Genomic DNA, 13,323 nt, shown 5'->3' on the forward strand with positions numbered 1-13,323 from the left:
ACACATATCCACCAGATCAGGATTAACATAACTATATTTAGATCCAGGATCAATCAAAATAGAAACAATTTGATCACAAATCTTATTGTCCATCTCAATGATCGATGCCTAATGATTCGCCTACCTGTTCTCCACAGTTTCATAATTCCAAGGAATTCTATGACCAACATCACCAACTGTATGTGCCTCGTGGGCACTGTAGATCTGGGGTCTACCACCACTCTAATACTATGGACAATCCCTCTTACGATGATGCTTACCACATATCCAACACTGCAATGTTTCCCTACCACCTCCTCTAGTATGTTGCTCTCCATGTCCCTTCTCTACTGTATTTAATTGCTTGTAAGGAACTACATTATCTTTCTCACTTGCATCTTGAGGTCTTCCTCGCTTTGGTGTCCATTTTCCTTTAGCTTTTTCGTTTCTCTTCAAGTCATGTTTCAGCGTAACTTTGTGCTTCGACTGCTCGTAACAATGCTTCAACTTTTGGATGGCCTCCTCCAACAATCTAGGCTCATAAAACTCAATCTGGTCTCTGTATGCAACTGGAAAGCCATTGATGAATCTCTAAATCTTGTCCTTCTCCTCTTTCAGGTAAGGCACATATCTCAACAACACCAAAAATGTACTAGTATACTCCTCATATGTCATAGAACCCATCTGCAACTCATAAAACTCCTTAGCTCTATCATCATAATACCACTCAGAGCAGTACTTCTTCTTGAAGAGCCTTTCAAACGCATGTCAAGTAAAATCATCCTCATGTATACCTTTGAAATTATTCACATCTTCCCACCCGATATCTGCTTTACCTTTGAGACTAAAAATGGCTATCCTTGATTTCATGTTTTATGAGTAATCATGCAATCTAAATAATTTCCTCATACCAAGCAACCAAGCCTCCATATCTTGCGATTTCTTCATCTCTCCATCAAAGGTATGTGGCGTTTCCTTCTTGAACTCATCCGACAAGTATCACCTATCATTCTTCCTATACGGGTGATACTAATGATGACCATGATGTCTATTAGAACCAGAACTAGAGTAATACATGTGTCTATCATGCCTCCTATCCAGAGTGTCCAACATCATACCATCTCTGATATTGTTAGATTTATCTAACCTATATCTACTATGAGACCTGCTTCCATATGCCACATTAGTTCTATCCTCATGTCCATGGCTAATCTGAAGAGGTCCCTGTCGCTGCAAATATGACAAACTCTAAAGTAATATCACATTCAACTCTTCTTATTTTTCTTGTGCCTGCATGATTTTGTCATTTTCTTCTTTGAAACTCCTTATTTCTTCATTTAGGCTTCTCAATTTGTCTGCCAAGGCAGAAGAGTGCCCCACACCATGCTGCCCATCTGATGCATAGGGAGATTCTATGTAGTCTACCACCTTGCTAACCATTTGATCTCCTTCCTGCAAGGCATATTATGTTAGCTAAACCAAATCACAATAAACAACATACCTTAGCATAATTCAAGGAGGATACCTTGTCTGCAAGATTGTCAAATCAACGTGATGCATGTACAACATAACCATAATAACATACAAACATATATAATAAGTGCATCAACACATAAACATGATACTAACTAGGGTCGAGTCATCAATGCAAGGCCATATCAACAATGCATGCTATGACCTCATGCATGAAAAAAACCATTACTCCAGTATACACATTGCCTCATGCAACTATCTACCTACATAAGCAATGCCTAATCAACTACACATATGCATAACCACATGTAGTCGAGCATAAGCGATCAATTCTTGTAATCAACCTACAAGACTGATGCATGTAATCAAATAACCAAGAATTCAACCCAACGTACAAGGATGTAATCAAGATGCATATAATTGTATAACCAGTCATATACTCATGACAATGCATTCCATAAAACCGACATCAAGTTCCTCGTGATAACCTTACTACTACCATGATGAACATGATTAAATGCAACAAGCACATGGAATGCAAGTGTAAGAGCCACACACACAACTAATATGCATGTATGACCAACACATTCACTCATATATGTAGCACCAGATATGACCCAAAGAGAGCATAACCACACTTTGATACAAATTTGTAACACCCTCGCCCTATGTCTACCCAAACCAATCATGCCAACCAGGGTAAACATGAGGAGAGATGCTACTATGATCATATTCGACCTCTTATGTCACCTTAACGAAGTGGAATCTACAGAACATCACATACATTCATCCAACATCATCAACAAAACCCTTAGGAGATAGGTCAGCCACTCAGACAGCCTCTCCCTGGGTCCCACTACTATTATGCATCTCCTAGGCCATAGTCGCTCTCATACTATGGGCAAGGGAGAGACCAAAAAACCAATGTTGCTCTCACAGGCCTGCTTGCGAGCGATTGTAGAAAAAATTGCTAATTTCGTGGAAACGACTTCGAGATTTAAGCCACTTTTCTAGCCCAAAATCCTGGCCTCTGCCTAGAACTTGTTGTAACTTCCAAAATTCATTAAAAACATGATAACAATGATGATCAATCAAATATCACCCTCAGGACTAGGCCTGAGCATGCCCAACCGGGACTAACATTCTATCAAACACTTGGCATCAATGCAACCTATAGGTCTAAGATACAAGAAAAACATAAACGATTGAAACAACTTATGAAACATAACCAAAAGGATCACCTCCTTCTCCATTGAACTACTACATCATTAATTAGGTCTTGCATCCATCCATTTAAAAATTACAAGTAAATATATGCATTAACCATGACATAAACTAGTCATTCAACCGTGCTTATAACCAACATCAAACCATATAAATATCCAAGATATGAAATCCATTAAATCCACATATAAATCTCTGAAAAAGTAAGAGAACTTAGCTTTTATTAAAAATAGCCAAATTCGACTAGGCTCGAGAGCTCCACGTACCACCCGGCCATAGATATGGCTAAATTAAATCTCTCTTTCATTCGATCACCCTCGTGCCATATTCTAAGCATGAATGTGAGATCTCATAAAACAACCAAGGGAATCTCGAGGTTAAATAAGTTCCACCCTCATCAAACCATGATCACACAAAAACCAATGTTCCGATCACAACCGAATTGAACTTGGAATGCCATCCGAGATCCATCACTATACTTGAAGAATTTTCCATCTCCTTATCTCTTAGGCTTTACCGCAAACCAAACCCGGAACACTAGGCCCTAAACCGAGACTACTCCCTCAGGCTTTGCCATGTATCCCACCAAAACTGGTCAAGGGATTCCTAGGCATTTGGGAATGAACCTAAAGACCACCTCTGCCCCAAATTCTGAAATCCATGCAGCAATTCCAAAGCTCAAAATTGAAATAACATCCCAACATACCATGGCACCTAGAAAAAGGCTAGGCTACGCTGAAATCCATTGCCATAATCTAGCAAACCATGCCACCAATAGCAAGAGAACCATACACCAACATGAAAATCTATGATTGTCCAAACCATCTTGGAAATCACACATGCAAAAGGTTACCTGCAAGTATTCCTGTTGAAGCTGCTTGAGTCCTGCTTTACTTTCCTTGATCCTTGCTTTCCCTTTCCTCTGATCTAAACTAGAGTGCTCCAAGAAAACTTTAAGTGACCAAGAGTGGGAGGGGGAGAGAGAGCGAGAGAGAATAATGAGAGAGATCTAAACGTGAACTAAAAAAAGGTTACCAACTGATCCTCAGAAGCCTTTTTATGAATGAGGCCTCTATTTTCTTCATTTTCCATTATTTTCCTTCAATTTCCTCCTCACATGCAACCTGTGACCTTTCACCTTACTTTTCTCCTAATTTCCTTTATTTTCATAAATAAATGTGCCAAAAATGCCTTTTTTCCTTTTAATGCCCTTGCCTTAGCCTTTGCCAATTTTCCTTAGCCGAAACACATATCTAGTGATGCCCACTAGGATATCTTTTCCCAACATTCAACTTGGATATGTGTCCCTTTCCTGTCATCTTATTTTTCCATTGTTAACTTTTATTACATGAACTTTTCACCAGGGTTGTTACAACAATTTAGTTTCTTTGCATAATAAAACAATTCTATAGAAAATTGAACATGATAGTACCTTTCAAAGAAACAAATACAACAAACTTCTGCAACGACAAAAGATGAACATTTGGATGCAAAGGTACTCTTATGCAATTTGTAAAAAGTTATACTCACCAACAACTTGTGGGTAAATGCAAACCTTGTTAATGGTGCACTTGACAAAGTCATTTCAATATTTTATGCACATGACACAAAGCCCCTAGAACTTCCATCCTTCATGGTAATTTAATTCCATGAATACAAAGGAACACCATGGGAAATTTCACATCCAACATATGTACCCAATTTCCCAATCAAAAGGGGTTCACATCGGCAGATACCACCTCGAATGGCATGGGATTTAACAATATTTAAATAACATGGAAAGAAATTAGACAAGGGAATTGCAGACAATGGTGCTAAAGAAAAATAGGGTTTAACATTCACTGCCATATCAAGGGTAAGATAATTTTCAGATGTTCAGATCTATCCATCATTTTCATTGTCACGCATCTCACGTATGCAAGCTAATACATATCTCAAATGTAGACAAAAATACGAATCACTAATCACATCAAAATCTCCACAAGATAATACAGTCTAGCCAACCACGCATTCAAACTTCCAAATTTACCCATGGTAAGCATCACTTGCTGCATAACAAAATTTCACATACACTTGCTTAATATTACATTTAATCTCGCATTGTTCTACTCTTTTTAGAAAAAATGTTCATATTTACTTTGATTTAAAATTTAAAAAAAAAAAGTTTAATGATTTAAGAGTACACTTCCAATAATAAATACTATTTCTCTTTGTTTATGACCAACAGATATGGATACAGACTACTTATACATGCTATATGAATATTGTCAAGAAATTCAGCAGCAGGAACTTGCCTTGCAAGATATACAAACCAGAATCATGCCACCAAAATTGCTGTCTCTTTATCGTTTGTGGCCAACTGTTAGCTTGCTTTACAAGATAAAACAACTCCTAAAAAAATTAATCCACACTAATGAAAGAGAGTTAAACAAGAAAATATAGGTTCACTGGAAAGAACACGATTCACATCTTCATACCACAATAAACATCAATTGGTGTTGCCGATGTCATACCTCAACCTATATGTATTATTAGTTCCTCGCTATCAATTACATTTCAATGACATCACATACTTTTATTGTATATATGTTTAAATTCTCATTGTTAATTACATCTATATGTGTATAGGTATTGTTCCAGTTGACTACTAATCCATTTTGTAAAATTTCAAGCAAGGTCATTGTATGGTGTGTAGAATATTGTTGTTACTTTAGTGATATTGATGATAAATATTGTATATGTTTAATCTTTTATTGATAACACACATAGTTGTTGTTGACAATGACCATTAATTGACAAGTGTGTACAAATGTTTCTCATTAAATTACTACAGTGTGTCATTAACTTCTTATTTGATTCATCCTTAGAGAAGGTAATGTTGCTAGCAAATCCTGTAATAAGTTTATTATTTCCAATAGTATATGCCAGAATTAGCATTTTCCTATGTAGCTCCATCTATAGAAAAGTAGGGAAACAATAAGGCAAGTTTTCAAAATTGTATGTATCTGTGGGTCAATGTATTTATAGAATGCCATGGATTGAGTCTAGCATATAAAACTACTATTATATCATCACTTCAAGATCCAACTTATCCATTGAATTCACCATGGATAATTCATATCTCTGGTTGGAATTATTGCACAAAGACATCAAACTTCCATAATTCGATGATCAAGAATAACTACCACATCAACCACAACTTCGAACCTACCTATATTGGTAATCACTCAATTTGCAGTGGGTTTGACATCAGATGCTGCATATGTCGACAACTTGTGTTTGATATATTTAGTTATTTATATTTATAGCTAAAGCGTAGTTTGATTTGCAAACAATCAACAACATCCTTGCCATGAAGATCATAGATCCTCTCATCTAATTAGTTAACAAATAATCATAATAAACATGATAACTTAGCAAATGCATACGAGGATATAATTTAAAAAAATAAGTGAAACAAGCACAAGTCCAAAATATTTCAGTTATATTAGGTTGAAAAAACAAATTCTTATATTTCCATCAAGCACAAGTTCTAAGGAAAAATTCCAGATGGAACCAAATACTCAAGTGACATGTTGAGATGTTTGTGGATATTGTAGCATCTACAGTGTGTGCCCTATTCAAATAGGAGAAGGAAAATGTCCCTTGCTTTTTTTTCGTGCATGAAATTAATGCACTTGGTAGGCATAGATGATCTAAAATAGGTGGAGGAGATGATAAGAAAGAATAAACCTTGAATTATTTTCTTACCAAAATGAATGGCTTTGAAGGGAACATTGGTATCATTTTGATTCAACCAACAGGGATGATATACTTGATTTTGCTTTGTTGCACTTAAGAAATTTTCATCGACTGGTATGTTAACAATTTGTAAAAGCTAACCTGCAATTTTTTTACAATTGGGTAATTTTTGAATTTGTTTCCCATAATTAAATATATACTTTTTATGAAGGTATATGTGGATGTACCAGATGTTAAAGGAAGAACAAATACTTTGGAAGTGAATGGAAGCAATAAAAAATTTGAATAGTGATGTTTCACTAGTAGTCATTCTAATGAGAACCATTGGCTTCAGCGGAGAAAATCTTGCAAGATTGTTGTTGGAATGAAGGGAACAATATTGCCAAATGGGAAAAATAAGTGGCTTATGAGATAGGATGATGCTTACATTTTGTACGCTACACTTTTTGTTCATCAGCTAGTGGAAAACATAGATGTTTATTAGGACATCGAAGCTCACTACTCCTCGTTGTAAGTAGAATTGCATGTCACTTTATTTCATCTTATGTTTATATTCTAAAGTTTATAGATGGATTAATTCAGCTTAGGGTTTAGATTTTATAGATAAGGCAATCAAGGCCAGGGTTTCTAGATTTCTTATCTAGGTTTTTGGTTTTGTAGTCAGAGATTTGAACCATTTAATCTCTACCACCCTGACTGGAGTGACATGCTGGCTAAATTTTTTTGGGTAGTTCAACTCGAGGTTCTGAGAAGTACATAGCACTGATCATTCCATGGTGTGACTCTAAGACCGTGATGTGCACTAAGGGAGAGGAAGATTTTGATGATAAGGAGGACAGGCTTCATACATGTAGTTTATTGTTCTTTTTGTCTCGCACCTTAGGTAGTGCAACATCCAATTGTTGTTTTTGTTGCGTTCTATTTTCAATCCTCTGTTTTTCTTGTATAAATGGGTAACTCATAGAAAAATATAATAAAACTTTGGCAAATTTCTCTAGCTCTAGGTGATACATATTTTACTCTTAATGCTTTTATTCATTACTCTTTATGATTTACCTGTTGCATTATTGGCCTTGAATAAATTTGAATAAAGATGGATAAAAAAATATCACTCTCTTAAATTATAAACCATCACAAGTTTAATATCACGTTCAAGTAGTCGTTTATTTCGACTCACTTATCACAAGGGAATATTAACTAGCTACCAATTGAAGTGCAATAGTTGAATAATAAGATAGATCAATATTGGTGTCAACGTCGAGGTCTTATTATTTTGGGTCTCAATTGAGGAAGTGATTCTAGATGGAGATGATCTAGATGATTTCTTTGGATTCAAAGAAGTGGTTGGCTCTTTCTAGCCAAATAGGAAAAATTGAATAATGCTAATTTCTCTCAATCCGGTCAAGTAACACAGAAGCAGTTTCTCAGATAAGTAACTGAAAAGTCATATTCATCTCCCCTCAATAATCCTTCCCATCTCTTAATGTTGACCGGATTGAGAGAAATTATATCCATAATTTTAATCCTTTGATTAATTTCGTTTATAGAGGCCAAAGTAGGAAACATGCATTACCACTACTACTTAGGCTTCCTACTTCAAATTTTTTGACCACTCCAGTTGTCCTAATATTTCCCTTCAACTTTATTACGTTGTTCCTTAAAAATTCATGTTTGGTTGATGGAGATTAATGCATAGTTGTCTTTTGATGTCCTTTTCATTATGGAGGTTTTCATACTTCTGTAGGGTTTTTATCCTCAAATCCTAAAAAACACCTCATTCTTGTATGGCGCAATATTAAAGAAGCACAACAGACACCCAATTCTTGTATGGACCAATATTAAAGCAACCCAACATGAGAAAATCCATTATTCATATTATGGCAACTGGTTTTGATCAAATAATCTGTAATGTTTTCATTTTTTTTATGGTTTATTATTCATATTGTGGAAGCATTTTATGCACTGTCTAAATAGCTAGGGATAGAGATATTTTTGTATGTGACGATGCAAGAGAGATAACATTTTGCATGCAAAAATATTTTGAAAAATAGGTTATTAGATTTATTATTATTTTTGAATTTAAATTGGTGCAAGACACTACTTAATTTGTATGATATAACTACCAAAATCTATGGAATATCTATCTCTTTCAAAGTGAGAGACACTTTGAAATCTTAAGAAAAAAAACATATATGGTTATATGAGAAGTCTGAGTTATTGGATTTTTATTTATACAAGATGGTTTTTTTTAGTAATGAAAGTTTGTTTAACATTTAGACAGTTATTTAGATAAATAAGAAGTTTGTCTCTTTGTAACTGAAAGACATTGAAACTGGGTTGGGCTAGGGTTTGATTCTCAGCCCAATGCGACAAGAGATGGAAGATTTCACTTTTGTTTGGGACATCTAAAACGAAAATGTATGGAGAAGGAGAGCAGTACTAAGGAGGGAAGCCTTCCATATTTGTATTATTTCTTTAATTAGACTATAGTCATATTGTATTATTTCTTTAACTGGACTTTTGTCTTATTTTTAATGCCAAAATTAATCCCTTCCCCTACACAAATAGACATATATTCCTTGATCCATGAGCTTGCTTCTTGAACAACAAGACTGGCCTCCAAATCGGGCCCTAAAATGATACAACATAATCCCCAAATTAAAAAGGTAACACATATGCAATACATGTTTATAAATGTGTTCCTCATACAACTTTTCCAATTCAACAAACCTATAAGTCTCTCTTTACACCTTTTCTGGCAATTGCTAGTTTTATTGTTTCTCATTTCAAGTTGAAACTTTAATAAAATACATAATGCCACATATATATAAAAGTAAATTGTTTTTTTTTTTTTTTTATTTTTTTTTATCATATTAAAATATTATTTTTCTTGGGTTTCTTTTTGTATATTAAAAGTTTTTTTGTATCTTAAAAATTATTGAGCCGCTCATTCTACAATCCAACCCATATAACTATACAAAATATTGGCAGGTAAAGAAATTTGATCCCTCTCCACTTAGACCCGTATTTAAGATGGATCTATATTGATTTTATACACAAAACAAAAAAAAACAAAAAAGCAAAAACAAAAAAACAAAAACAAAACAAATTGTCCCATTTGAAAAATTCAAAAAAAAAGAAGAGAAAAGAGCAAGTGAAAATGAAAATTAGATATTTTTTTTCAATTAAACATAAATTTCAAGTTTTAAATAAATTTTCAGGTTATATTATTGTAAAGCTCCATCAGAATCTTTAAAGAAAACTTAAGATGTTTAGACCATTGGATTTTATTTTTTCATAAATAAATTTTAGTTTCTAACTTTATCTCATTTTAATTTTTCTGGCATATATAAATTTTTATAAAATATTTAGAAATAAATTTTAAAACATTACTAATTTACTTATAATTTTAATATCTTTAATTCAATCCAGAATATATTTAATTCAATCCCTAGGCATGTTTTGCGAGAAGTTACAACATAAATGAACAAATAACGACTTTCTTTATTATAAAACAAATTAAAAATATATAAAATTATAATATAAAAACCATATAACGATCTTATCAATGATCATTTTAAATCAAACCAGCTTTTCATTTATATGTATATAATTATTTAATTTAATATATATATATACACTTACAAACACTAGAGTATGCCATCAAATTTGTTACATCTTTATTATAAAACAAATTAAGAAATATAAAATTATAATATAAAAAACATATAACGATCTTATCAACGATGATTTTGAAGTAAACCAGCTTTTCATTTATATGTATGTAATTATTTAATTTAATATATACACACTTACAAACAGTAGAGTATGTCATCAAATTTGTTCCACATGTAAGAAAGGCTTAAAAATCAATTTAATATCTAGGTCGGTGATAACCTTCAAATCATAATAATATTATTACCATGAAAATTATGTTACCAACATGAAAATTATATTACGAAAATTTATGAAGACGTCCCTCTGTCATTTAAAATAGTCTAGTCTAAAAGAGTTTACAAAATAGTTCGAAAAATAATAGAAATTTTGATAAAATTTAGATTTTTTTTTCAAATTTAGATTATTATTGTCAAATTTCAAAATAGATTTTAATTATCTTAAAAAAATTAATGATGCTGAATCTTTCTACCATTAAAATAATACTAATATTCTAATTTAAAGAAAAACGTTGACCAAATGCTCTGTCCTCTTGGCCATTCTGTGGCGTCGGTCGACAACGCCATCTAAAACTGTCATACGTCCCGTATGACGTCAACTTCCAGTGCTGGTTCAAGTAATTATTATTGTAATGACGAACGTTGGGTTTGTTGGGCAAGAAACCCCGACTTTTATAATATAATTGTGTAGGGTGTACGCAACTACTTCGGGTAGTCAATAATATAAAACCAGGAATCGGTATCGGTGTTAACCACACACATTTGTGAACTCGTCCGGCAATTTTCCTATCGGATTTGACAATCTACAGTGTCGTTGTAAAAATGGCGCGTGGAGAAGGAAAGTTCTACGAAGAAAACGAGCGGCAGTTGCCGTCATGCATGACGTAACGCCCAATTTATTTTCCCTCATCTTTTTTTAATTTTAGTGGGATTTTCGGTGTGTGGGGGCTTGATCGCAATCCGCGAAGCAGCTAGCCATTGTCCTTGGTCAGGAATCTTGGCAGTGCGAGGCCTATTTAGTGTATCATAGCAGTGAAAAAGCAGCCATTAGATTGCATACAATTCAATTTGAGAGATATCTCGATGGAGGCCTGTGGAGAGGAGGTGCAAGTGAAGCTGTTAGGTGGCAGTTCAAGTCCCTATGTGCTGCGGGTCCGCATAGCACTTGCTCTTAAAGGGATCCATTATGAGTACATCGAAGAGAATATTCAAAATAAGAGCGAGCTGCTGCTGAAATCGAACCCTGTCCACAAGAAGATTCCTGTGCTCATCCACAATGGAAAGCCAGTTTGTGAGTCCACGATTATTGTGCAGTACATAGACGAGACGTGGGACACTAGGGCACCATTTCTTATGCCCAAAGATCCATATGACCGAGCCATTGCGCGCTTCTGGGCTGCCTTCATAGACGATAAGGTAATAACTTCCCTCTTTAATCACCTCTCATTCCTTTCCTGCTGCCCGCTTTTTTCATTCTCGAAAGTTTTAATTACCCTTTTTTTGTACTCAGTATCTAATACGGCCATGCTCTTTGTGTGTGGCTTCAGCTGCTACCATGCATTCGGGCAGTTTTCAGGGGCCAAGGAGAGCAGTGCCAGAAAGCGGTGGAAGAAACGGTGGCGAACTTTCTTATACTGGAGGAAGCTCTGCGAACGAACCTCTGTTTCTCGGGAAAAGCGTATTTCGGAGGAGATGGGATCGGTTTTGTTGACATCGCATTGGGTGGTCTGCTCGCATTTGTCAATGCCCTGGAGAAGGGTACTGATTCAGTTTTGATAGACGCAGAGAAGATGCCGCTGTTAAGCGCATGGATGGATCGATTCTGTGAGGCCGATGGAGTGAAAGAAGTTATGCCGGATCCGGTCAAGCTGCTGGAATTTATATGCGCCACGAGAGTTAAATTTGCGTCCCTACCTGCTGCCAATTAGGGGAAGTCATTCGGCCATTAAATTTAGATAGAGGATAAATGGATATTATCCTCGACATTGTTTTTAATTTTATGTTGTCAGTTTGACTGATTGTAGGCTTTTTGAATCTTTGGTGTTCTATCAGTTTTCACTTTCTTCCATGTACTTTGACTTCAGAGGGAAAGTAAAAATTGCAACAATGCCGTGTGATGAACTTTCCTAAACATATTGTTCCCTTCATCAAGATTAAAGTGTTGCCTACTGTTTGGTATTCCATCTCCATCACTCACTCATCATCATTACAAGTTATTCCACTTTAGAGCAATACTATTATTATGTTGTTTTCTAAATATAAATAATTTTTGTTGAAAAGGAGTGAGCAAAGCAAATTTAACAATGGGATTGTCAGAAATTAAATTAGCCTAATTTTGTATGCGCGTCATTACAGAACATCCTACACATGGGATCTTGATGTTTTATTATTTTGTTAAAGATCTTGATGTTTTATTATTTTGTTAAAGAGAGAATTCATATAGGCTGGCAGAGTGTTATGCTTAGTGGAAAAACCTGCGAATCATTTATGAAGCAACGTTTAGGATTAGCTAGGCGAGTCCATCATCAGGGCAATGAGATCTATATTTTGAGAAGAGAGAGTTGTGAAAAATATGGAGCTATTAATAGTACTAGCTCTTGAAATTCTCATCTTCTCAAAATTTACAGCATTGTTCAGTGTGTCCCAACTAGATGTCTGTACCTATCTCGCTAGCAATTCCCTATGTTAGTTATTAATGAAAACAGCACATAATTGCAAAGAGTATACGTGCTTTTATTAGGAATGACATTGAGATTCGTTAATGGCTTGCACATGAACCTCAAATGTATATTTTGTGTTACTTATATTTAATACATTTATCAATTTTTAATATAAGATAATGAGAAAGATATTTTCATATATTAGTTTAATTATATAAATTAAATGGTGGATGAATGTCTTTTCTAAAATAAAATTGAAAATAATTAAAATTTTAAGGTTGGAAGTTAGCTATATAACTAAAATACATTTTGATACCATAAATAATCACAAATCTACATTTATAAAATGCAAGTAACTTAATTAATTAAATCACAATCTTTAATAAAACCATGCCAATAACCTCTACAATATAAAAAAATCCACAATCTAATACCGTCTTTTTAATTTAAAAAACATGTTAATTAACATAATTATATAAATCAAATTATTGTATTTTTATATATACTTAGTTATATATTATATGTATATGATTTGTTTTATTTATAAAAAAAGGAAATTATATCTATATCTA

General features: G+C 34.1%; 1 protein-coding gene across 1 annotated transcript; it reads left to right on the forward strand.

The window, feature by feature from the left end:
• The first annotated feature begins 11,000 nt into the window (after positions 1 to 11,000).
• On the forward strand, positions 11,001 to 12,274 carry LOC149204699 (glutathione S-transferase U17-like). Its single transcript, XM_089394771.1, has 2 exons — positions 11,001 to 11,507; positions 11,639 to 12,274. Exons 1-2 carry the CDS (start codon positions 11,175 to 11,177, stop codon positions 12,017 to 12,019), a joined length of 714 nt encoding a protein of 237 aa, XP_089250897.1. The 5' UTR covers positions 11,001 to 11,174; the 3' UTR covers positions 12,020 to 12,274.
• The last annotated feature ends 1,049 nt before the right edge of the window (positions 12,275 to 13,323 follow it).

Source organism: Pinus tabuliformis, chromosome 1_2 (genome assembly GCF_031772625.1).
Source record: "Pinus tabuliformis cultivar Carrire ecotype Pingquan chromosome 1_2, CPIR1, whole genome shotgun sequence".
Taxonomy (NCBI): domain Eukaryota; kingdom Viridiplantae; phylum Streptophyta; class Pinopsida; order Pinales; family Pinaceae; genus Pinus; species Pinus tabuliformis.